The sequence below is a fragment of the Lampris incognitus genome, chromosome 1 (assembly GCF_029633865.1).
Source record: "Lampris incognitus isolate fLamInc1 chromosome 1, fLamInc1.hap2, whole genome shotgun sequence".
Classification (NCBI taxonomy): domain Eukaryota; kingdom Metazoa; phylum Chordata; class Actinopteri; order Lampriformes; family Lampridae; genus Lampris; species Lampris incognitus.
The window spans coordinates 53,588,934-53,615,935 of record NC_079211.1 but is presented as its reverse complement, the minus strand read 5'-3'; the positions used below and the strand labels follow the sequence as shown (position 1 = coordinate 53,615,935).

At 46.3% G+C, this 27,002-nt stretch overlaps 1 protein-coding gene across 4 annotated transcripts in view; it reads left to right on the top strand.

Annotated features, from left to right (window-relative positions):
• The window catches only part of si:zfos-2326c3.2 (mitogen-activated protein kinase kinase kinase kinase 4), a 246,232-nt gene that overhangs the window by 46,238 nt on the left and 172,992 nt on the right, over nt 1-27,002 (top strand). For 3 of the 4 annotated variants that reach the window (XM_056289375.1, XM_056289358.1, XM_056289384.1), the window contains exons 8-15: nt 1,955-2,009; nt 2,258-2,336; nt 6,401-6,573; nt 15,665-15,737; nt 17,304-17,430; nt 20,664-20,774; nt 20,947-21,081; nt 24,003-24,068. In XM_056289375.1, coding sequence (XP_056145350.1) covers nt 1,955-2,009; nt 2,258-2,336; nt 6,401-6,573; nt 15,665-15,737; nt 17,304-17,430; nt 20,664-20,774; nt 20,947-21,081; nt 24,003-24,068 — 819 coding nt within the window. The remainder of the gene's footprint in view (nt 1-1,954; nt 2,010-2,257; nt 2,337-6,400; nt 6,574-15,664; nt 15,738-17,303; nt 17,431-20,663; nt 20,775-20,946; nt 21,082-24,002; nt 24,069-27,002) is intronic. The other variant, XM_056289366.1, reaches the window with a different exon arrangement.

The following is a 27,002-nucleotide window of genomic DNA, read 5'->3' as shown; positions in this document are numbered from 1 at the left end:
TAGATTGAGAGATATAAGATGGAGATATATTAGATGGAGATATATAAGATGGAGATATATTAGATGGAGATACATTAGATGGAGATACATTAGATGGAGATACATTAGATGGAGATACTGTGGTGATACACAAATGAGGGTAGATTTACCAAGGGCTGCTGCTCCTTTAAGGCAGACATTCAAAGTGCTGACATAGGCACTGCTTAGAGTTTCCGGGGGGAGCCATGTTTGCAGCAGCATAGCGGTTAGCTGGTTGCCACGAGAGATTGTGCTGTATCAGTGTTGTTTTGTGTGGCAAGTAAACGGAATTGACTCGACTCGATCTCTCCGTCTCCTCATTTCTGCACTCCCGCAATACTATATTAGATGGAGATAGATATATTAGATGGAGATACGTTAGATGGAGATACATTAGATGGAGATATATTAGATGGAGATATATAAGATGGAGATAGATGGAGATACATTAGATGGAGATACTGTGGTGATACACAAATGAGGGTAGATTCACCAGGGGCTGCTGCTCCTTTAAGGCAGACATTCAGAGTGCTGACGTAGGCACTGCTTAGAGTTTCCGGGGGGAGCCATGTTTGCAGCAGCCTAGCAGTTAACTGGTTTCCACGAGAGATTGAGCTGTATCAGTGTTGTTTTGTGTGGCGAGTAAACGAAAGTGACTCGACTCGATCTCTCCGTCTCCTCATTCCTGCACTCCCACAATACTATATTAGATGGAGATAGATGGAGATATATTAGATGGAGATACTATATTAGATGGAGGTAGATGGGGCTATATTAGATGGAGATACTATATTAGATGGAGATAGATGGGGCTATATTAGATGGAGATACATTAGATGGAGATATATTAGATGGAGATACTATATTAGATGGAGATACGTTAGATGGAGACACTATATTAGATGGCGATAGATGGAGCTATATTAGATGCAACTTTTTGATCCCTTTGAGCAAACTGAATACACAGTGATGCATTTTTCCCATTCGAATCAAGTACACATTACTATGAACAAATAATAATCAAGTACACATTCCTATGAACAGATAATAATCAAGTACACATTACTATGAACAGATACCAATCGAGTACACATTACTATGAACGGATAATAATCAAGTACACATTGCTATGAACGGATGGTAGTCAAGTACATGTTACTATGAATGGATAGTAATCAAGTACACATTACTATGAACGGATAGTAATCAAGTACACATTACTATGAATGGATAGTAATCAAGTACACATTACTATGAATGGATACTAATCAAGTACACGTTACTATGAACGGATAGTAATCAAGTACACATTACTATGAACGGATAGTAATCAAGTACACATTACTGTGAATGGATAGTAATCAAGTACACGTTACTATGAACAAATAATAATCGCACGAGCCACTCCAGCATCATGGCCGTGTGTTCGGGCCAGGCTCTCGTGGAGCAGGATTCAGACACATGGCTCTGCCCCACAGGAGATGGTCCAGGACCAGCTTTTCAGTCTCGGTCCAGGACCAGCGTTTCAGTCTCGGTCCAGGACCAGGTTTTCAGCCTTGGTCCAGGACCAGGTTTTCAGTCTCCTCCTGTGTGAAGATGTAGCACGGTAGCACTGCAGACACCAGTGGTGGCAGAGTCATAAGTCTCACCGTGTGTGGTCATTTCCCTGACAGTGGGACACTTTGCCAGCATATATGAAATGGTTTCCATGGTAACACTGATTCTGACACTTCTGCTAGGTCATATAGCATCTAGGTGGCATCCTTGTATGAGGCCAGCATTGACAAAAATAAAAAAATGATTAACTGTGAAGACACAAAAACCGTTCACCAAAAGTAAAAGATCTTGATGGCAGATTTTGTTGAGTTGTGCAGCACTGACTTGTAACTTGTAACTGACCTGTAACTCACACCTGCTCCTCTTCCCCTTTGACCAGAGTGACTTGTGGTCATTAGGCATCACTGCTTTAGAGATGGCTGAAGGAGCCCCTCGTAAGTTAGACACACACACACGCACACACACACACACACACACACACACACACACATATACACACACACAAAAAAAAACACATACACACAAAAACACACACACACACAAACGGGTAAAGCTTTTTTTGCCATGTAAAATGTAGCGTGTTGTGTTTGTATTTAACATGGTTTTTTATCCATGTGTGGTCAATTTTACACTCATTACTTCATTTGCTCCCCCTCCCCCCCTCTCTCCCTCTGTCCTGTAGCACTGTGTGACATGCACCCCATGAGAGCGCTGTTCCTGATCCCCCGAAACCCCGCCCCCAGACTCAAGTCCAAGAAATGGTAAGAACACACACCCACACACACACTCCATTACGTCAGTATTAATGACATCACTTTTAATCACATCACTATTAATGATTTCACTATCAATGATATCAGTGTTAATGACATCCCTATTAATCACACCACTATTAATGAAATCACTGTTAATCACATCACCAGTAATGACATCACTGTTAATTGCATCACTATTAATGACATCCCTATTAATCACACCACTATTAATGAAATCACTATTAATGACATCACTGTTAATCACATCACCAGTAATGACATCACTTTTAATTGCATCACTATTAATGACATCACTATTAATGATATCACTGTTAATGACATCTCTATTAATCACACCACTATTAATGAAATCACTGTCAATCACATCACTATTAATGACGTCACTATTAATGATATCACTATTAATGACATCACTGTTAATCACATCACTATTAATCACATCATCAGTAATGACATAACTGTTAATGACATCACTATTAATGACACCACTATTAATGACATCACTGTTAATGACATCACTATTAATCACACCACTATTAATCATATCACTATTGATGACATCTCTATTAAGCACATCCCTATTAAGCACATCACTAGTAATGACATCACTGTAAATGACATCACTATTAATCACATCAGGGAAGTCCAAACAGAGGGCAGCTTTTATTAGTACTAACAACCTGTCGTGGTTTCCAGCCTCTAACCCCATCCCCAGCACACACGGACACACACACACACACACACACACACACACACACACGGACACACACACACACACACACACACACACACAAAGTTGTCCAGTGCTTTTATTAAGGTGTAAGGCGCACCAGAAAGAATGAAATGTGTGCCACCAATACCCTGCCACGGTGTGAATGGCAGCACACGTGTGTTGTGTGTCCTGTGTGTGGGATGTGCAGAGGACATGTAGCGTGTCTGCATCACAGGGCTTCTTCCCCAGCTGACCAGCAGCCATGGGACAGGGAGTGTCTCTTTTCCAGTGGTGGCACTTTGACAGCTGCTCAACTAAACACTTGGGAAGACTTGTGTATCTTCTCAACACATTGTCTTCACTAGCGCCTTTTACCACAATCACAGTATTGATGAGGATTTAAGGAATCAGCAGGACAGTGTCCAACGCTCTACAGTGCCATGTGTGTAACCACCAAACCTGTAAGCTAGGGCTTCTCAAAGTTCGGACCTCGGTCCTCATCCAGATCGAACCGCAAGTCAATCTGGACCCCCATCCCTCATGTTACTAATACAGCGCTGTGAAGTACAATGTTTCCTGTTATACTGGACAATTTGCTGGGGTGTCAAGCTGTCATTGTTTATTATTATTTATCATTATTACTGCGCTTACAGTAACGTCACGAGTAACGCTGTCTTCACGTCACCTGGTTCAGTGTCTCTCCTCTGCTCCGCTCCGTGTGTGTGGATGTGGGGGGAAGGGGGAGAGGGGGCCGGGGGCTCCCTCGTTCAACCACAGAGCAGAGAGAGAACCTAGCCGACTATAAAGGACAGTAACGGGCGTCCGGGTAGCATAGCGGTCTGTTCCGTTGCCTACCAACACAGGGATCGCCGGTTTGAGTCCCCGCCAGTTCGAGTCCTCCAGCTTGGTCAGGTATCCCTACAGACACAATTGGCCGTGTCTGCGGGTGGGAAGCCGGATGTGGGTATGAGTCCTGGTGGCTGCACTAGCGCCTCCTATGGTCGGTTGCGGCGCCTGTTCGGGGGGGAGGGGGAACTGGGGGGAATAGCGTGATCCTCCCACGCGCTACGTCCCCCTGGTGAAACTCCTCACTGTCAGGTGAAAAGAAGCGGCTGGTGACTCCACATGTATGGGAGGAGACGTGGTAGTCTGCAGCCCTCCCCAGATCAGCAGAGGGGGTGGAGCAACGACCAGGACGGCTCGGAAGAGTGAGGTAATTGGCTGGTTACAATTGGGGAGAAAAAGGGAGGGGGGGGGTAAAAAAAAACTAAATAAATAAAAAATGACAGTAATGGGCAGCCTACCGGTACGCGAGTTCTCGTTAGGGTTAGAGCCAATCAGAGGCAGAGTAGGGCGGGTCTTCGCAGAGCATTATAAAAGCAATAAATTACAACAAAAGTTAAAAGCGGAGTTGATAAAAGTTGTTTTTTTTGTCATTGCCAATAGTTCCTGACCTCTGACCTTTAATAAAAATCAGATGCGGACCTTCAAGTAATAAGTTTGAGAACCCCTACTGTAAACTTTTTTTTTTGGGATCCCCCCCTTTCTCCCCAATTGTATCCGGCCATTTACCCCACTCTTCTGAGCCGTCCCGGTCACTGCTCCACCCCCTCTGCTGATCCAGGGAGAGCTGCAGACTACCACATGCCTCCTCCCATACTTGTGGAGTCACCAGCCGCTTCTTTTCACCTGTCACCTGACAGTGAGGAGTTTCACCAGGGGGACGTAGCGCGTGGGAGGATCACGCTATCCCCTCCGACCAACCAGAGGAGGTGCTAGTGCAGCGACCAGGACACATACCCACATCCGGCTTCCCACCCGCAGACACGGCCAGTTGTGTCTGTAGGGACGCCCGACCAAGCCGGAGGCAACACGGGGAGTCGAACCGGGGTCCCCGTGTTGGTAGGCAACGGAATAGACAACATAGACACCCAACTCGTCACATATGGACACTTGGCCAGGACCCTCTTCGTCACGTTACAATGCTCTGGGGACCCCTGTAGCGTCAGCTTTCAACGTGGGGGGTAGTGGAGTTATGCGGTCTCTCCCCATGTCTGTCAGCAGACAAGGGCCGGAGATCACTCTCAGCACTTCACCTGATGAGCGGCTGGCTGCATACAGCTCACAGGCACACAGAAAACCCCTATTATGACATATTCATGAACTAATTTTATCCTCTTCGAGATTATCCTGACTACTTTTTTAAATAAAAGTACAGAATCTAAATCTGTTTTTTAATCTGTGTGCATTCATTGCTAACGTGGTGTAAACTACTAATAAGACACATTAGTCCCTAGCTAACAGGTCTGACCCTTTAGCTGAGCGGTTAGTGATGTCGCCTTGTGGTGCAGTACACCCCGTATCGAATCCCGCACCGGGCAAGAAAATAACCAGTTACATTGGTGGCAGCGGTGGGATCCGGAAGTGTGCAGATCCTCAGAAGTCTCTTTGGAGCGCGGGAATAACAAAGCACGAGGGCGCGCTTCCGGGGAGGGTGACGACTGTAAACTACTAATAAGTCACGTTAGCCCCTAGCTAACGGGTCTGACCCTTTAGCCAAGCGGTTAGTGATGTCGCCTTGTGGTGCAGTACACCCCGTATCGAATCCTGCACCGGGCAAGACAATAACCGGTTACAGTGGTTAACATGCTAAGCTAACAGATACAACCGTTAACTCACCGGAATATCAAACAAGTGCACAGTCCTAAGTACGAAGTCGCAGCTCCTCGGCCAACTTCTGTGGTTCAGGTTACACTTCTCATTTAACAGACTCTCCTATAAAATTACGTTTAATACAGTGTAATAAAAACATGACGACTAATCTAGCTTTCCAGACGCTTCTAGACATGCTCCGCTTCGGCATGCAGAGCACGCGACGGGCGGCTCTTCTCGTTGCGCTTCCCTCCCCTCTTGTCGCTGGTGTGGTTCTGTCCGTCGGGGTTTTGGAGCGAAAACAGATTCATAGTTAAAGTTCGGGAACTGAGGTCTAACCCTGAACCACAAGAGCTGACCGAGGAGCTGCTGCTTCGTACTCACGACTGTGAACATTTGATATTCTGGTGAGTTAACGGTAGCTGTTAGCTTAGCATGTTAGCCACATGGGGGGGGGGGCTCATACTGCACCAGTCTGACTTTAATGATGCTAACCTTCAATTTTCTGTCACAGATCTCCAAAATGACTGTTCCCTTAGATACCGCCTTTCACCTGCCAGTTTCAGTGCATGTCCAGTTACCCTAGCACGTCACTCTTTTCTCTGTCTTTTACTCTCCTCCTCATGTGCAAGCAAACCTTCTCTCATAAATGTCCTCCCTTCATCTCACTCCTTCCTTTTGCTAGGTCGAAGCGTTTCTTGTCCTTCGCTGATAGCTGTCTGGTGAAAAACCATCTGCAGCGTCCCAGCACCGATGCCCTGCTAAGACACGCCTTCATCAGGGATCTAGCAAACGAGAGGCAGGTTCGCATCATGCTCAAAGACCACCTGGACAGAACCAGAAAGAAGAGAGAGAAAGGTGAGGACAAAAAAAGGGTTGAATGGATGGACGGATGGTGGGGTGATTGTTGGACAGATGGATGGAAAGACAGACAGATGAATGAAGGGTGGATGGAGGGAAATAAGTATTAATGCAATGGAGTATGGATATTAGAGGGATTTCAGGAAAAACAAGTGCCAGGGTGGATGTCATGTATTGCGTCATCATTGGCTAAAAGGCAATCGCAAATTAATGTTGCATCAGAATCAGAAACACTTTGTCATTTCATTTCATGCACTTGTGCACATGAATTGAAACGAAACATAATTTCCCCCAGCCCACAGCAGTGCAACACAAAGACAAAAACACCTCCAGAAACTACATGAACACATATATCCAAACTAACACACATATCTAAAAAAAAGAAAATTACTGTCCAGGAGAACGAACCCCAGCCAGGATGAGTGTCGGAACTGCCGGTCTGCATGGGCTAGCAGTTAGCTTAGCCTGCCCCGCTTCCACAGCCTATCAGACTGCCCTCGGTGTTTCCTCTTCGGGCGCAGTTCCGGTCAGGGACGTGGTCTTTGGACCCAGAGGATGCAGCAGACCAAGCTCCCTCAGTCGATCCAACACCAGCTCTCGCAGCCAGACACCTTCGACACATCTCCCTGCACTCCACACGACGACACTGAAAACACAGTCAAGGCTAGGCAAGACCGCCGCCAGACCGCCCTCGGTGTTAACGGAACTACCGGTTTTCATGGGCTAGCAGTTAGTTTAGTCTGCCCCATTTCTGCGTCCTGTCAGACCGCCCTCGGTGTTTCCTCTTCGGGCACAGCTCCAGGCAAGGCCGTGGTCCCTGAGCCCACAGGACGCAGCAGACCAAGCTCTCCCAGCCGATCCAGCTTCAGCTCTCCCAGCCGATCCAGCAGCAGCTCTCCCAGCCATCAAACGAAGACAAGCTTAGACGCAGACGTGGACAAAGACGCTGCATGGACGGCACTGAGTGAGGCCGCTGCAAATGTGAATTTGCGCCACCATGGGAACTATAGGTTAGGACAGAAATTATTGTGGAAATGATCAGATAATTAATTTACCCTCTCGGCTCTCGGAATGTAGCAGTCCATGGCGTCCACCTTGTACTGCATAGTCTTGATCTCTGTTCCATTGTGTCAGCTTTACAACACTTCTGTCCTTTGTACTCGAAACCCCATAGCCTGCTGTGAACCTAGCGGTCCTGAAGATATCCTCCACCATTGACTCCAGAAAACAGCTACTTGATGTGTATTCATTTTCTAAGGCCAGGGTGAAATTTTGACTACAGTTGCCTCATGTGTTCATTTGTCAGCCTGTCAAAAGTGAATGCAGCTGAACTTTAGAGAAACGTGGGCCGCCAGCATCTAAGAACGTTCTTGACGCATTTCCTGCCTGTGACCCAGCAGCGTGAGCAAGTCTCCCTCTGGACAGCAGCGTGCCAGCATGGCTGTATGAAAGTAAACTAAGAGGTTTTTACAGTATCTTAGTTATGTTTTGTTATGTTACAACCCAGCCTAAAACTAAGACCAGGATTTTTTTTTTTTTTTTTTTGGGCAGGGGGCACCACTTTAAAAAAAAGTTTTTACAGTCATCAAAGCAGTAGAACAGAAGAGTTCAAATGAGAACTCAAATCGAATAAATTAGTTTGAAACAAGGGTACAGGAAGGTAGGGTGTCCAAGGGTTTGGGATTCTGCCCCTGGCAGAGTCAGAACTCAACAAAACTATGAACAGTTGGACCCGGTGCCTGTCTGCTGTCGGTCTTTCTGTGTGGTAAGAAGGTGGTTCTTTTCAGGGAGAGGCTCCAGTGTGGCTTTCATTGGCCTCTAATCACAGGGTGGCTTAGCCAGGGCCGGGTTACCAAGACACACACACACACACACACACACACACACACAATTTAAAATATATTTGAAATGTAGAGGCACCATAAAACTTTTTTTTTTTATTTTATCCCCTTTTTCCCCCCAGTTGTATCCGGCCAATTACCTCACACTCTTGCAAGTCATCCCGGTCACTGCTCCACCTCCTCTGCTGATCTGGGGAGGGCTGCAGACTACCATGTGCCTCCTCCAATACATGTGGAGTCGCCAGCCGCTTCTTTTCACCTGACAGTGAGAAGTTTCACCATGGGGCCATAGCGCGTGGGAGCATCACGCTATTCCCCCCAGTTCCTCCTCCCCCCTGAACAGGCGCCCTGACCGACCAGAGGAGGCGCTAGTGCAGTGACCAACACACATACCCACATCCGGCTTCCCACCCGCAGACACGGCCAATTGTGTCTGTAGGGACGCCCGATCAAGCCGGCGACAACACAGGGATTCGAACCGGCCATCCTTGTGTTGGTAGGCAGTGGACCTACTCACTTACAATCAAGAGGGAACAGAGATTGAGAGAGAGTCAGAGAATGAGAGGAGCAAGCGCAACAGATGAGTGAAAAACCCCTCGTGGCTGTAAAAGCAGGTAAACCCTCCTTCACACATCTTTATCCCAGATCAAGGTCAATGTCCCCTCTCCATACAGTTGCAGAGTTATTGAGCTGTTTTCATTTTTTTCCTCGTTTGCTAGTGCATTCATATTTCTGCTAGAGCTAAATTGGTGCGGAACTTTTAATTAATATGTCACCTTTGATAATATGATTTATTTGTAATTTTTCAAAATTATTTTTTAATTGTTTCCACCCACCTGTTGTTTATAATATTACATGAGAGCAGGATAAGCGGCTTGGATAATGGATGGATGGATGGATGTTCTTATATGCCATGCTGCTTTGTCAAAAGACATTTCTCTGCTGTGGAGAGAGAGAGAAAGAGTGAGAGAGAGAAATACCTTTGACCTTTAACCAATCATTTAATGGACCATTTTTTCATTTACATTAAAAAACAGAAGAATTAACACAGATACTCCTGTACATATTATATACCCCCCTCCCACCCGCTTATATACACAGCAAAAACAGTAATGATTCAGTTGCTACAAGCCATCCGGTCCTTGTATAATCAAAGTGAGAACTGTGTCCACATTCTCGGCACAAAGTCAAACACATTTTCGGTGGGTGTGGGACTCCACCAAGGTTGTCCCTCATCTCCGATTCTGTTTGTGATATTCATGAACAGTATCTCAAGATGCAGCCAAAGTGAGGAGTGTGTCCATTTTAGGAACCTCAGAATTGCATCTCTGCTCTTCGCAGATGATGTGGTTTCGTTGGTTTCAGCAGAATGCGACCTCCAGCGTGCACTGGGGCAGTTTGCAGCTGAGTGTGAAATGGCCGGGATGAGAGTCAGTACCTCCAAGTCTGAGGCCATGGTTCTCTACCAGAAAATGGTGGATTGCTCCCTCCGAGTTGGGGATGAGTTGTTGCCTCAAGTAGTGAAAGAGTTCAAGTATCTCGGGGTCTTGTTCACGAGTGAGGGTAGGATGGAGCAGGAGATTGACAGGCAGATTGGTGCAGCATCAGCTGTGATGCAAACGTTGTGCTGGACCGTTGTGGTGGGGAGGGAGCTGAGCCGGAAGGCAGAGCTCTCAATTTATCAGTCAGTCTTCGTTCCAACCCTCGCCTATGGTCGTGACCTTTGGGTGGTGACCAAGAGGGTGAAATCGCGGCTACAGGCGGCTGAGGTGAGCTTCCTTCGTGGGGTGTCTGGGCTCAGCCTTAGAGATAGGGTGAGGTGCTCGGACATCCGGAGGGAGCTCGGAGTAGAGCTGCTGCTCCTTCGCGTCGAAAGGAGCCAGTTGAGGTGGTTCAGGCATCTGATAAGGATGCCTCCTGGGCACCTTCCTTTGGACGTTTTCCGGGAATCCCTCAGGAGGGGATCCCTCAGGAGAAGCTTGGGATCCCTCAGTAGAAGCTGGAGGGCGTTGCTGGAGAGAGGGACATCTGGAGTGCCCTACTTAGCTTGCTGCCGCGGCGACCCTACCCCGGAGACATGGCTGAAGATGAATGAATGAATGAATGCTGACCTTCCCTTTTGCAGAAGTTGAGGACAAGTAATTGGTTTGTTACAGTGCACAGAGCATCTCATGTCCCCAAACAGAAACAAATTCTTCCAAGTTTGAAATCGTTTCATAATATGTGAACTCAGTTTTAAGCCGACCAGCCACCAGACCCCTGAACATGAGTGTTGCATCCGTGGACTCTGTGCCTTTCATTTTGTTACTTCTACTAAGCCAAATGCTCATTTTTTGCCTGACCTATAAGAAAGTTAAATAAGGTGACATGTCTGTACTGTGCTGCCATGTACCTAAGACCAAACACAAACAGCATGTCTTCCAATGAGAGGCGAAACGTCTTCACGGATATATACCAAGTCCAGTTGCACTTGATTCAACTCCTTTGGATAACCATGACCTGGATGAATGAGAACATTCACAGGCATGTCTTCCAAAACCTCTCCTAAACCTCTGAGCCACCACTTCAGTACAGAGAAAAGAGGGCTCAGTCTGGGACAGCTGAGCCACAAGTTCTGTAAAGTTTCTTAATCATTGCCAAAAAACAGTGATACCCTGCTCTAGGATCTATATTTGCCATATGTCTCTTTGTGGTCACAGCCCCATGTACTACCTTGGACTGTAGATCCACAGTGCGTTTCTTTATGGGGGGTTTGTACATGGACCTCCAGCTGCCTTTGGGAGATGAGCCTGGTGTCAACACACCCAACCACCTCGACTCCTGTACACCGGTATACAAGTAACTGTATACAAGGCCTTCTTCGGTGTTCTTGAGAATTCCTGTAGTTCTGGTGTTTTAAAAGACATAAGGGCCCGATTTTCTTCTTCCTGCTCCTCCATTGCAGCACGGATGGACAAAGATGGAAAACCAGGTCACATTACTGGCTGATCCCCCCCCAGAATCTGCCCTTAGTGCCTCTCTGAAAAAAACAGGAACTGCACTGATCACTTCCTCCAACAACCTCTCCATTAGACAAAGAGATTTAAAACTAGTCTCTTGGCTCAAAATGGTAGCCATTTTCCACCCTCGTCCTGTTCTGAGACACGCTATCTTAGTAAATCTAGCCCTTGTGAGGGTTCTCCATAGACTGATAGAGATGAGCATCTTGCAGTGTATCAGCAGGTTATAGAACAGGGGTTCCTCCCCTACACTGCCATAGATCTGGGCGCAGTCTCTGTTGGTGTTTAAGACTCTTCCCCAAGCTCAGAGAACAGCCTGATAGAAAGGTGTCATTAGGAACTCTATGCCAGCTAGTTCCAGAAGAAACAAGTGCTTGTCATAATTCAGGTTCATTACCCTACGAAGCAACACAGATGCTTTCACTCCAAAGCTGTTGTTTATGATATCATAGTCGCTGCACAGTTTGAAGATGAAAAGCTTTGATACGACTGCAGAGGTAAGTCAGGCCCTGGCCACTTTCTAACATGGTAGGAACAATACAGCAGATTTGGTCCAGTGAAAGCCTCCCCAGAAAAAGTTCACCAGCCTCTTCTGTACCTCTCTTATGAGCGTGTCCAGAGGTTCTACAAATCTAATCCAGTGCCAGAACATTGAGGCAATCAAGTTATTAACAATCAAGACTCTCCCTTTACAGGATGACTGAGGCTGGATCCAAGTCCTTCTAGACAATCGGGCACTGATGTTTTCAACTAAACCCTTCCAGTTTTTGCTCATAAAGCTGTCACTGCTCAGAAACACACCTAAGCATTTCATCCCTTCTGTGTTCCACTGCGGCCCAGCTGATAATGTTGGCTTCTCTTTATTGTTCTACTCCCTCAGTAATAAACAGATTTTGACCAGTTGATTTTTTGCAGAAGAAGCTTGTTCATTTAATGGCAGTTTCTGCTTAAGATATTTAACATAATTTTGACTCGTTATGAAAACGTCAGTGTATGCTGACAAACTAACGGAATTAACGATGTTCTCTGAAAAGGTTAGCTCTGAGAGACCCTGATTTAAAAGAGGCTCGATGGCCAGCAAACACAACATTCCAGATAAGGAACAACCCTGTCTTATACCGCTCTGAACAGAGTTGTAATATACTTTTTAAGGTGAACGCGTTTTTCCCTCATTCAAGAGGTCAAAATCGGCCTGATTTCTTTAGTACGCCAACAGATCTGATGAACTTGTCAGTGTCGCTGAAATAATCTCTCACTTTAACAGACTTTCCAAATGTTTCATTTAGAAAATCTTTAATTTTCTCTAGAGAATAGAGATCTGGGTCCCAAGTTTCACCAACAGACACCGTATCTGACCCAGAGTCATACTCCATGTCGTCTCCTTCACATGATACCTGGCTGTTGAACACACCCTGTCATTCATTGGTGATCACAGTGTGATGTCTGCCTACAGAATTTATGGAAGCTGCTTCCTCATAATTTTCTACTGACTGTGAGTGTACGTCAGTGCTTGCAGACTGGGAACTGTTCATACTCTACAGTCACAGAACCTTGTTGCTTCTCAGACTTAATCTGTTTCTCTCTATCTTAATCATTATTATCGGAATGTGAACCAGTGGTCCCAGCTACCACCTCCGAAACATCGTGATCTGTACTCCTGGCCACAGGTGCACTATCCGCTGCCTCGGCATGAGTGGAGCCTTCTGCCACGACGGCAGAGTGAACTGCCTTTTGCTGTTTATGTGGACACGCAAAGCATTTGTGTCCCACATCTCCACACGCAAAACTCTTCAACTGTCCTGAGCTGGTATACACCATGTAAGAGCCATCATTGCGCTTTACTCTGAAAGACACCTCCAGTGTTTGTGTAGGTGAGTCTACGAACATGAACACCTTCCACCTCAGAGACTGCAGATGCTTCGGTTTGGGATCTTTACATCCTAAACTCACTGTTTTAAAGCCCCTGACAAATTTACCAAACCTATGGAGCTCGCTCTCTGTAACACCTCATTAGGTATAAACGGCAGAACACTGGATTTGGTGATCCGCGTGGATAGACCTGACAGCTGGGAAACCTGCACAAACATGTCCCTGATACACACGCCACTCTCTCAGATGATCAACATAAGGATCCGCTTTCAAGAACACAACCACTGCTGTGTCCATTCTTGATGCAAACGATATCTTCTCATGTCCTATGTGCTTACTACCGATAGCCAACAGAACCTCCTCCATGATAATGTTGCTGTCCAGCAGGACTATCTTTACTCCCTGCCAGATAGATGGACTTGGCATCTCGGAGGACGCCATTCCTCCCGACAACCACCTGACAAAACCACTGTACACTCAGCAACACTCGATAAAAAGTATTAAGAAAGCTTACCTGATCATGCACATAGGACAGATGAAGAATATAAAAAAGAAAGGACAGCAAAAAATTCAAACTCTGCACCAATCTCACATCCACCACCCTCACTCACACTCACACACCCAACTACCCAGCATAGAGAGAGGGAGAGGGAGAGGGAAAGAGAGACTAATTGTCTAAGGTTATTGGATACGCTTTGATAGTAATGATGTCTACTACATGCAAGTTAAGCCAATTTGAAGTGAATTGTACAGAGGGAAAGAAGAGAAGGAGGGGGACAGAGAGACAGCCAGAATCAATGAAAGATGGTGAGATCTTGAGAGGGGAGAGCTTTACTATAGCTGCACACAACCGACCTTTCCTCTCCTGCTGAGTTCACTTCAGAGGGTATGTTTTACACAACAGAGGGGAAAGTGAGAGCTAAAGGAACAGAAAGCTTACAAAAACCATGTGAAACACAGAAAAGTAGGTAGGAGGATAGGGACTTGAAATCTTCTGTCACGTCGCCATCCTGTTGTGAGAGCATTACTGTCTGCACAAGTTGCACGTGTTGAGATTTTCCTTGACTTTGTGTGAAGAGACAGTGGGGCGGAGGGAAGAGAAGGAGGGAGGAAGTCACTTGTGTTTTTGTTCTCATAGCTGCTATTCTGATGCTGTTGATTGTGGTGTGTTAAAGAATCTTGTGTCTTCACTATACTCTGACTGAAGTTGGTGCAGAGAGGCTGAGGTAGACTCATATTCAACAGAGGGGAAGAGAAAGATGTAGGTGACAGAAATAGAGAGAGAGAGAGAAAGTGAGGGAGAGAGAGTGAGCGAGAGAGGAGAGAGCGAGCGAGACAGAGAGGAGAGAGAGTGAGAGGAGAAAGAGAGGGAGAGGGAGAGAGAGAAATAGAGAGAGAGAGGAGACAAGCAGACAGAGAGAAACAGAGAGGGGAAGGAAGGAGGAAACAGAATGACCATCTGGTTCTAATCTTCTGTTAACTCATAAAAACAGACTAATGACTGGGAGCTTTTCTGCACATTTTGTATGTGTGTCAGTGTGTGCGTGATTGTGTGTCTGTTCGTGTATTTATTTATGCATGCATGTTTGTGTGTGTGCACGTGGGAATTTTAATCCTACGTGTGTGTTTGCTAGTGTGCGTGCAAACACATGTTTGTTGTGTATGTGTGCATGCAACAGTCCTATGCGAGGGTCCCTGTGACCCGCTACAGCAGCACCCTCGCTGCTCGTCCAACAACATGTGGGAACACAACTAGGGCAAACTTTTTTTACGTTAGAAAAAAGTGCACACAAAAAGGATATCGGAAAAAAATATTTTCACATATCCAAGAAAGTAGCTTTTAGCATTCAGTGATCAAGTTTCATTTAAACTTGGTAAAAACAACAAGTCCTGCATCAACATGTGTTACTAATAGTGCAGACACACACAAGACTGATTTTGTTGGAAAAGAAATGAAAACAGCAAAGTGAGTCGCACCGCAATATGAAACGAGTCCTCGTGTTGCTGTGAAGCAGCAAGAAGATTTATTGAGAACGCAGCGCTGGTCTTGTTGGGGTTGGCATTCCAGATGTTTGGTCGACTGATTGCCATGACACAGTAGGGAAATGGGTCTGTGAGCACGTTTTGTCAGTCATTATGGCTCCTGCCTGGCTTGTGACGCTCGAGAAGCCAAAGTACCAAGCTGTAGACCCGTGGCTCGCCGGGCGAGACCCTGGAAGCCTGCTCAGAAATGACCACGTGGTTACTGCCGGCAGTTATGATACAGTACACTGATGCTTCTGGGAATCTTGTTAATGTTTGTATGTATTTATAACTTCATTTTGTTTTTCTCTCCTCTTTCTCCTTTTGTCTCCCGGCCTCCCCCTTCGTTACTCTCAGAGGGTCCAGAATATGAGTATAGTGGCAGTGAAGAAGAGGATGAGGAGGTGACGGAGGAGGAAGGAGAACCCAGGTGAGACTTGTTTTTTTTATACCAATAACGTACCTCCTTAAACATCATCATCATCACTATCATCATCATCATCAAATAACTACATGAGGTCATTTAAAAATCATACTGTTTTCAATAAACTAGTCTGTTCTTATAGATGATTTTTTTTTCTCGTTTGTGTTTTGTTTTGTACTTATGCTTTACATAACAATAACAAATAATAAAACAATAATAAAATAAATATATTTTAATTTAAAAAAAAATGTTTTATTGTTATTTTATTAGAAAATAAAATAAATAAAATTCATTATAAAATAAAAATAAAGACTATAAATACTATTAAATATAATATTATATTATATTATATTTTAATATGATATAATAAAATAAAGGGTGTTCCCCCACCTGCTGCCCAATGACTGCTGGGATAGGCTCCAGCATCCTGCGACCCTAATTAGGATAAGCACTTTACAGTAAACGGGGTGAAACAAGACAGCCGATAAACATAACACAGACATACAGGGGTGGATGGGAAGTGGGGCGATGAGAGGGAGAGGCGGCAGCCACACACGATGCCAGCAGTACTCTTCCACTTTGACACATACAAAAGGGCAAGAAAAACAAAAACAACAGCACTGTGGAAGTTGATGTTGCGTAGGGGTTTACTCCCGTAGCCTATTCCTCTCCTGACATATCCACTAGGTGGCACTGTTTAACCCATAGCTGGGGGCTGGTTCGTGGGCATCAGGGAATATCCATACACCGGTGGGCCTGCGTACCGCACGTCTAGGGACCAGACCTCCTCCGAGTCCCTTGTAGTCCAAGGTGTACCCAGTTACCGTGTGTCGCCACGAGGAGGCGCTACACAGGGCTTGCTGTTGGAGAGGCTATGTACTGGCAGGGAGAGACTTACGTGCTCGGCTGTCCTGTTGGCATTTCTGCTAGCCAGCGGTGAAGGTTGAGAGAGAGACGTGACAGACACACAACACTGCACCAACACACTAGACGCTTCACAACAACCCCACTTCTTACACAAGACCGTCACACACACAAGGTAAACTGATGAGCAGAACATCAAGGCACTCAGACCGGGAGATATTGTCACCGCTGTGTATGTTGCTGGTTAGAAATACGTACCGGGTTGCATGCAAGTATCAACCGATCCAAACTTTTCATTTGTTTTAATGGTTATTACATAAGTAATTAATCACCACAGTGTGTGTGTGTGTGGGGGGGGGGACAAATGCCCTAGTACATATGCCCCTCTCCCTGGACTTGATACACCAGATGGTGTAAGGACCTGAACACACTCTCTTAGGATGAGCTTTAAGTGTGCACGTGTGTGTCTGTTCATGTGTGTGTGTGGACATGTGACGATGACGTGACTCTCTCATATTAAGTCATAACATTTGCCATTTCTCTTTCTCTCTCTCCGTTTGCATGTCTGTCTGTCTATCTATCTATCTATCTATCTATCTATCTATCTATCCATCTATCCATCTATCCATCTATCCTTCCATCCATCCATCCATCCATCCATCCATCCATCCATCCATCCATCCATCCATCCATCCATCCATCCATCAGCTCCATAGTGAATGTACCAGGTGAGTGGACGTTGAGGAGGGAGTTCCTGCGGTTGCAGACAGAGAGTCGTGAGGGAGGCAGAGAAGGAGGAGGCCACGGAGGAGTTGGCGACCAGCAAAGACAGCAGGTGAGATCTGTTTATTTCCCCTCTTACTTATATTTACATATATATATATATATATATATATATATATATATATATATATATAAAAAGATTGCTGTTAGTGACACACCAATGCAAAATATTGAATTTAGCACTATTCGGCTATGTACAGCCAGAGTAATCGTGTTATTTCATCTTGCTGGTGATTGCTGTACACTTTGTAAAAGTGTGCCGTTTAAGCCCAGCTAATGCTAAAATGAAAATATGGCAGTTAAAGGAAAACAACAGTGCACATGTTGATGTTCTGCCTGTAAGATTTTCATTTGCATGAGTGCCTGAAAATAGAAATGTACCAATTTGGGTCAACAAAAAAACCAAAACAACGAGGCATCTGGGTAGCATGGTGGTCTATTCCGTTGCCTACCAACATGGGGATCGCCAGTTCGAATCCCGGTGTTACGCTTGGTCGAGCATCCCCACAGACACAATTGGCCGTGTCTGCGGGTGGGAAGCCGGATGTGGGTATGTGTCCTGGTCGCTGCACTAGTGCCTCCTCTGGTCGGTCGGGGCACCTGTTCAGGGGGGAGGGGGAACTGGGGGGGAATAGCGTGATCCTCCCACGCGCTACGTCCCCCTGGTGAAACTCCTCACTGTCAGGTGAAAAGAAGCGGCTGGCGACTCCACATGTATGGGAGAAGACATGTGGTAGTCTGCAGCCCTCCCCGGATCAGCAGAGGGGGTGGAGCAGCGACCGGGACGGCTTGGAAGAGTGGGGTAATTGGCCGGGTACAATTGGGGATAAAACGGGGGGGGGGGGCCCTTGAGGAACACGTGAGGACTGTAAGAAGCGTGCTCCTGGACCTGTTGCAGCATATCTGTTCACTCAGCAAGCCTGCAGCTGTTTCGGTCATTGTTGAAGAATGCTCTAATTCCTTTACTCAAGTAGAAAAACGAGTAGAGCATCGGTTGGAGTGCCCAGCTGTGGACAGGACAGAGACAGCAAAGGCAAAACAGTATGTTTGACACGTAAAACACTTGAACTTAAACCCGTGAACTCATTTATTCTGGCTGTCAGTCGTCCACCACCGCAACGAAGATGGATGAGCACGTGGACCAAACGGGTTTAAACTGGGAAGAGTAGGAGAAACACAGAGGCCTTGTCATAGTGGGCTAGCTCCTCTAATTCTCAATGTAAACATACCAAATTTTATAGAGCTTGACGCCCTAATATAGTTGTACAACTTGTTTAATGCCCCTACTTCCCCTTTTTTCCTTTTTTCATCCCTCCATCCCTGACTTCCGTTGATGTTGTTACTGTAATAGATTTAAAGCTACAGACATGCGACTTTTTTTCTCCCCAATTGTATTTGGCCAATTACCCCACTCTTCTGAGCCATCCTGGTCACTGCTCCACCCCCTCTGCCGATCTGGGGAAGGCTGCAGACTACCACATGCCTCCTCCGATACATGTGGAGTCACCAGCCGTTTCTTTTCACCTGACAGTGAGGAGTTTCACCAGGGGCGTAGCGTGTGGGAGGATCACGCTATTCCCCCCAGTTCCCCCTCCCCACCGAACAGGCACCCCAACCAACCAGAGGAGGCGCTAATGCATCATTGACCAGGACACATACCCACATCCGGCTTTCCACCCGCAGACATGGCCAATTGTGTCTGTAGGGACGCCTTACCAAGCCGGAGGTAACACGGGGATTCAAACTGGCGATCCCCATTTTGGTAGGCAACGGAATAGACCGCTACACTACCCGGACACCCCTGAGACACGAGACTTTACAGGAACCATTGCACCTGTACCAGTCAGAAGTCAGTGAGATACCAGTCAGAAGCCAGCCCAAGATTTCATCAGATGCCCCACTTTTAGCTTTCTTTTTCATCCCTCATTCTCGTGCATCACCTTGACTGAGCTCACACCTCTGCTCCTTGAAATGCTTTCTTGTTGGAAATACTTTCTAGTTCTTGGCTCTAATCCCATTTTATGCCAACTGTAGCTTGCATTAGCATTGCTCAGCTGTCACAAGGAAACCCTGACAAGGTCACTCAAAGCTGGGTTAGAGGCAGGGGTACCCTGTGTGGATTCTGCCAGAGCTGGATGACAAGCCAGTCCAACTTAGGGATCACTTCAACCCCATTGATCCTAACACTCTGGTATTTTTGTGTCACCAGTTATGGGTGAATGAGTTACGCCTCAACTGAAATGTATGCCTAGCTATTTTGAATTGTTTGCTTGTGTAAACTGTTGTGTAGTTTGTTCCTTGCCTGCAAGTCAGTCCAGTTGTCCATGAGAGAGGAGGTCCTACAAACAAGTTCCTAAAGCTTTAAGTCAAAACAGAAGAGGAGTCAAATGAAATTCTTGGGGTTGCTTTGCAATTGCTATGCCAAATCTTGGGGTTGCTGTAGCAACTCCAAGCAACATCTTAGCTCCGCCTTTGAATGCGGGAGCGGGCGGTAATGGTCCGAAATCCAGCGGGGGCGGGCTTAAGAGAATAGTCCCATGCAGGGCTTTAGTTGGAAGATAAGCAAAGATGATCAGTAAAAAATAAACATTCACAAGAGCAGTGAGTACAGAATCAATGGAAGCAGTAATCCTGTGCCAGGTGTGTTAAATAAAGACTTTATAAAGCTTGTCTTCTATGTTTTATGTTGTTGTAGTTGTTACATTGAACTATAGGGGACATTTGGCTGCATTTGTGTCCTCATGCGTTTCGGAAAAACATGATGAAAACAAATACACAGATAAAATTGACTTGACCCACTTTCTCTCTGTGCTCTATATCTCTGTAGCGCCACTAATGGTCAAAAGTGTCCTTACAAAAACCTTACAAGGCAGAAAACTATCCAGACTACTGAGAAATCTACCCAGGGGCAAACCGTTAAAATATTTAAAGCAGTCGTTTGTTCTGACACTATGGTTTTGACCCTAGAGACAATATGAGATATTCTCTTTTTGTAAAATGTCTAGTGGACATTAACAGGCATATTGTGATGCTCCGTTGATGCATGTGGGTCCAGGATAATGGACTTGAGCGCTCCTTCAAAAACGCTGCATCTGACAACCGTCTCACGTGCATCATTGGACGCTGCATAGTGGTTCTGGCATGCACACTGCGTCCGAGATGCTTCCTGTGGACATGGAGCTGCACGAGAGCGATGCATCATTTACTGGCTGACAGACAGAAATACCCTCACCCACATCCTAAAGAGGATGACGATGATGATGATAATGATGATTATTATTATAGGTATTACAGCAGCAAAGGCAACAGGAGCAAGAACGATATAAGCAGCAGTTTCTGGCTGACAGACAGAGGAGGATTCAACAGCAGCACGAGCAGCGACAAAAACTAGAGGAGGTAAGCCCGTGAGGATGGTCACCCCGTACCCATCCAGCAGTTTTATGTTTCTTAAGAAACATGCCAAATGTAAGAGAAGACTGTGAGTTTGATCATGTTTTCACCAAATGTTCAACTAAGTGTAATACTTCTCTGTTAAAACTTTTTAATTGCTCTTTTATTTTGTTTCCAGCAGCAGAGGCGTCAGCTGACAAACTCTGTCTTCCAGTGGGCGGAGCTACAGGAGGTGCTGCTGGGAGAGGAGGCGGACCTCCATGACGACAGAATCATACTGGACAACAGGAACAAGAGGACTGACAGGAGACTGGTATGATCTAGCTACCAACTACTCCTCTCTGTCCCCAGACCCATGACAATAAGACATGAAGTATGCCTTAGGAGGGGACTTGTCCTCATGATTATGGTCTTTTATCGTGATAAAGAATATGAACAAGTCCAGCATTTGTGCTGCAACCTGCACTGGAATACTGGGGCAAGTGCAGATACCGAGGGCAAAAGCCAAAAACCACAGAAGAATGAAAATGTTAAATCATCAAAAATAATATTCTATTTACTGCTTATAAATTTACTATAGACTTTACAATTTAATACACCACTCTAGCCAGTCATGGTTGATTTTACCTTTTATGCTCGGCCATTTCAATACCCACCTAACCATATAATTACTTGAAGAAGCTAAATTGTTTTCTTTAAGTGACAAAACCAGTTTGTTCCCGCTACGGTTGAAACTCTAGCAACCACAGTGCCACCCCACCCTTACACCCTGAGCTAGCAAGCATTAGCACTTAACTATCTGCCAAGTCAACAGAGATTAATGACTTGGTGTGAACAAGCAAGCTTGAAACTGCCAATGTCCGGTCCAGGTTAGCTTTACTGGTTAGCTACTTACTCTTTTATATCCTACCAACCAGCTAGCTAGCAGTACCTCACACTTATAAATCCTACCAACCAGCTAGCTATCAGTACCTTATTCACCAGAATGTGTGTTATATAGTCAAGTCCGTTTTTATTTGTATAGCTCATTATCACAAATTACACGTTTGCCTCAGTGGGCTTTACAGTAACACAACATCCTGTCCTCATCGGATAAGGAACAACTTCTTAAAAACCATGTGACCGGGACACATACCCACATCTGGCTTCCTGCCCGCTGACACGGCCAATTGTGTCTGTAGGGATGCCCGACCAAGCCAGAGGTAACATGGGGATTCAAACCAGCGATCCCCGTTTTGGTAGGCAATGGAATAGACGCCCACACGGGATGTCACTTTAATGTGCAGCATAAATGAAGGGTGCCATTTTCTTACCATAGATGATTATTGATCGTGGCAGCGTGGCTGCAGCAGGAGCTGCAGCTTTATGTGATCCAGCAGGGGGTTGGTGGGTTGGTGACTTTAGATTGTTGGCAAAATGAGATACACATGAAGTTTGAAATGGGGAATATTCTTCAGAGCAGAAAAGATGCAATAGCTAGCACTAGTGCTGTCGCTTCACAGCAAGAAATGCCTGGGTTCGAACCCCGAGGTTGTCCAACCTTGGGGGTCATCCCAGGTCGTCCTCTGTGTGGAGTTTGCATGTTCTCCTGGTGTCTGTGGTGGGTTTTCTCCGGGTGCCTCCACCATCAAAAAGACATGCATGTTATGGTTAATACTCCTGTCTGTGCCCCTGAGCAAGGCATGGCAAGAAGAACTGGAGTTGGTCCGCGGGTGCTGCACTGCGGCTGCTCATTCCTCCTAGCTACACAGCTAGGATGGGTTAAATGCAGAGCACAATTTCCCCGCGGGGATTAATAAAGTATATCAAAAATCCTTTGAACCAATTCAAAAAACGGGGCTGTGGTGAAATATTTAACGACATGGGCGTTGGCTAAAAGCTATATGCCATCTTGCATACTCTGAATACGCAAGTTCCCACATCTCAGGGATTCAACACAAAACCTCAGTATACCCTTATTAAGGTTGGTCTGTGTGTGCCCACGTGTCAGACATCCACGCACGACGGGTCTGCATGTGTTCTTGCTATTCTGTGCTTTTGAGGGTCTAATACTGCAAGAACACGCAAGAACACGATACTGAAGGAGAGGCAATTTTAAAATTCAAGGTCTAAGACAGAGTCAGGTCAAGGCAAGGGTACCATGGTGCTGAGGGTAAAGGTGTCAGAGTCAGGTCAAGGTGAGGGTACTATGGTGCTGAGGGTAAAAGTGTCAGAGTCAGGTCGAGGCGAGGGCAGCATGGTGCTGAGGGTAAAAGTGTCAGATTCAGGTCAAGGTGAGGGTACCATGGTGCTGAGGGTAAAGGTGTCAGAGTCAGGTCAAGGTGAGGGTACCATGGTGCCGAGGGTAAAGGTGTCAGAGTCAGGTCGAGGCGAGGACAGCATGGTGCTGAGGTTAAAGGTGTCAGAGTCAGGTCAAGGTGAGGGTACTATGGTGCTGAGGATAAAAGTGTCAGAGTCAGGTCAAGGTGAGGGTACCATGGTGCTGAGGGTAAAGGTGTCAGAGTCAGGTCGAGGTGAGGGCAGCATGGTGCTGAGGGTAAAGGTGTCAGAGTCAGTTCAAGGTAAGGGTACCATGGTGCTGAGGGTAAAGGTTTAGGAGTCAGGTTAAGGTGAGGGCAGCATGGTGCTGAGGGTAAAGGTTTAGGAGTCAGTTAAGGTGAGGGCAGCATGGTGCTGAGGGTAAAGGTGTCAGAGTCAGGTCAAGGCGAGGGTACCATTGTGCTGAGGGTAAAGGTGTCATAGAGTCAGGTCAAAGTGAGGGTACCATGGTGCTGAGGATAAAGGTGTAGGAGTCAGGTTAAGGTGAGGGCAGCATGGTGCTGAGGGTAAAGGTGTCAGAGTCAGGTCAAGGCGAGGGTACCATGGTGCTGAGGATAAAGGTGTAGGAGTCAGGTTAAGGTGAGGGTACCATGGTACTGAGGGTAAAGGTGTCATAGAGTCAGGTCAAAGTGAGGGTACCATGGTGCTGAGGGTAAAGGTGTAGGAGTCAGGTTAAGGTGAGGGCAGCATGTTGCTGAGGGTAAAGGTGTCAGAGTCAGGTCAAGACGAGGCTAGCATGGTGCTGAGGATAAAGGTGTCAGAGTCAGGTCAAGGCAAGGGCGCCATTGTGTTTAGGGTAAAGGTGTCGGTGTAGGTCACCAGCATGCTCTCACACATGGCAGTACAGCCTTATAGTAGCTGTGTTCAGCCTATCTGTTCTTCTAAAACGTGTGTGTGTGTGTGTGTGTTAAACAGGACCAGACAGGCAGACAGCAGAGTGCTGATGTGTTAGTAAGGCCTCTGGACTCGACAGCTGAACAGGTAATATACTCATTTTCTCTTCTCTTTGAAACTGTCAAAGTGTCACTCTCTTTCACTGAGATGTCTTTCATTGTTTTCCCTTGTTTCATTATGGATAGAAGATGGTTTCATTATGGTAGATGATGGTTTCATTATGGTAGATGATGGTTTCATTACGGATAGAAGATGGTTTCATTACGGATAGAAGATGGTTTCATTACGGATAGATGATGGTTTCATTATGGATAGAAGATGGTTTCATTATGGATAGAAGATGGTTTCATTATGGATAGTTGACGGTTTCATTATGGATAGATGATGGTTTCATTATGGATAGATGATGGTTTCATTGTGGATAGAAGATGGTTTCATTATGGATAGATGATGGTTTCATTATGGATAGATGATGGTTTCATTGTGGATAGAAGATGGTTTCATTATGGATAGATGATGGTTTCATTGTGGATAGAAGATGGTTTCATTGTGGATAGATGATGGTTTCATTATGGATAGATGATGGATAGATGGTGTTGTATGTAATGGAGAGAGGGCAGGTGATGGTGTCAGAGACTGATGGTGTTGTGTGTAATGGAGAGGGGGCAAGTGATGGTGTCAGAGACTGATGGTGTTGTGTGTAATGGAGAGGGGGCAAGTGATGGTGTCAGGGACTGATGGTGTTGTGTGTAATGGAGTGAGGGCAAGTGATGGTGTCAGAGACTGATGGTGTTGTGTGTAATGGAGAGGGGGCAGGTGATGGTGTCAGAGACTGATGGTTTTGTGTGTAATGGAGAGGGGGCAGGTGATGGTGTCAGAGACTGAGGGTGTTGTGTGTAATGGAGAGGGGGCAGGTGATGGTGTCAGAGACTGATGGTTTTGTGTGTAATGGAGAGGGGGCAGGTGATGGTGTCAGAGACTGAGGGTGTTGTGTGTAATGGAGAGGGGGCAGGTGATGGTGTCAGAGACTGATGGTGCTGTGTGTAATGGAGAGAGGGCAGGTGACGGCGTTGTGTGTAACTGAGAGAGGGCAGGTGATGGTGTTGTGTGTAATGGAGAGGGGGCAGGTGATGGTGTCAGAGACTGATGGTGTTGTGTGTAATGGAGAGAGGGCAGATGACGGTGTCAGAGAAGGACTCATCGATTCTCCTTGTCAGTGTGTGTGTTGTTGTTGTTGTTGTTGTTGTTGTTGTTTGGGGGGTGTCTATACCCCCCTTCTGAGATGATACAAGAGAAACATTCTGGCGAGGTAAACAATAACATGCTTTTGTCCAGAAGGAGACATAGAGGAGGTGGGGGAGGTGGGGCGACCCCTGGTCAGATGAAGGGATTTGCCCAATATAAAACGGAGAGTGAGATAGACAGAGATGGAGAAGAGGGCTGTTGACAGACAGGTAGAGAGCGAGAGAGACAGACAGAGAAAAAGACAGACAGAGACAGAGACATAGAGACAGATAGAGAGACAGAGACATAGAGACAGATAGAGAGACAGAGACAGATAGAGAGAGAGATAGGCATCAGAGATAGAAAAATAGGGGATTGTGTGTGAGTAGGTATTTTACTGTGATGGCTTGTGAGGTGTGTGTGTGAGGTGTGTGTGTGAGGTGTGTATGGGAGGTCTGTATGTGAGCTGTGCATGGGAGGTGTGCATGGGAGGTGTGTATGGGAGGTGTGTATGTGAGCTGTGTATGGGAGGTGTGTATGGGAGGTGTGTATGGGAGGTGTGTATGGGAGGTGTGTATGGGGGCTGTGCACGGGAGGTGTGTATGGGAGGTGTGTGTGTGAGGTGTGTATGGGAGGTGTGTGTGGGAGGTGTGTATGGGAGTTGTGTATGGGAAATGTGTATGGGAGGTGTGTGTGCGAGGTGTGTATGGGAGTTGTGTGTGTGAGTTGTTAATGTGTGGTGTGTATGTGAGGTGTGTATGGGAAATGTGTATGGGAGGTATGTATGGGAGTTGTGTGTGTGAGGTGTTAATGTGAGGTGTGTATGTGAGGTGTTTATGGGAGTATGGGAGGTGTGTATGGGAAATGTGTATGGGAGGTGTGTATGGGAGTTGTGTGTGTGAGGTGTTAATGTGAGGTGTGTATGGGAGGTATGTATGTGAGCTGTGCCTGGGAGGTGTGTATGTGAGGTGTGTATGTGAGGTGTGTATGGGAGGTGTGCATGGGATGTGTGTATGGGAGGTGTGTATGTGAGCTGTGCATGGGAGGTGTGTATGGGAGGTGTGTATGTGATGTGTGTGTGAGGTGTGTATGTGAGGTGTGTATGTGAGGTGCATGGGAGGTGTGTATGGGAGGTGTGTATGTGAGGTGTGTGTGTGAGGTGTGTATGGGAGGTGTGTGTGTGAGGTGTGTATGGGAGGTGTATGTGTGAGGTGTGTATGGGAGGTGCGTGTGTGAGGTGTGTATGGGAGGTGTGTATGGGATGTGTGTATGGGAGGTGTGTGTGGATGTGTGTGAATGCTGCTGAGGTGGGAGGAGAGAAACACTCATACATTGTCAATGAGTGGTGAGGGGGTGCTTCAGCGACTGCAGCCCGTCTCCGACTCCTGCTGGAGTACAGGGGACACTGTGATCAAGGGAGGTGCAGAGCAACAGAGAGAGAGAGAGAGCGATGGAGGGAGGGAGAGAGAGAGAGAGCAATGCTGAACACCAGCAGTTAGTCTGTCATGCTTGAATCCAGTGTTTAGTCTGTGAACACTCACAGCATGCCATCACTTCCATTTTAAAACTGTCTCTCTTCCCCCTCCATCTGCCCCTCCCTCCCCCCCTCTGTCGCAGCATGCCCCCTCTTTCATTTAGTGTTTTTGTTGATCTCCCTCTCTCCCATTCTCCCTGTCTTTCTGTCACAGCATGCCATCCCTTTCATTCTTTTGCATCCCTCTTACTTTCTCTCCATTCTTTTTTCTTCTTCTACAGTTCTCTCATCTAATCCTAGTAGGAGGTCCCAGACACAACTTC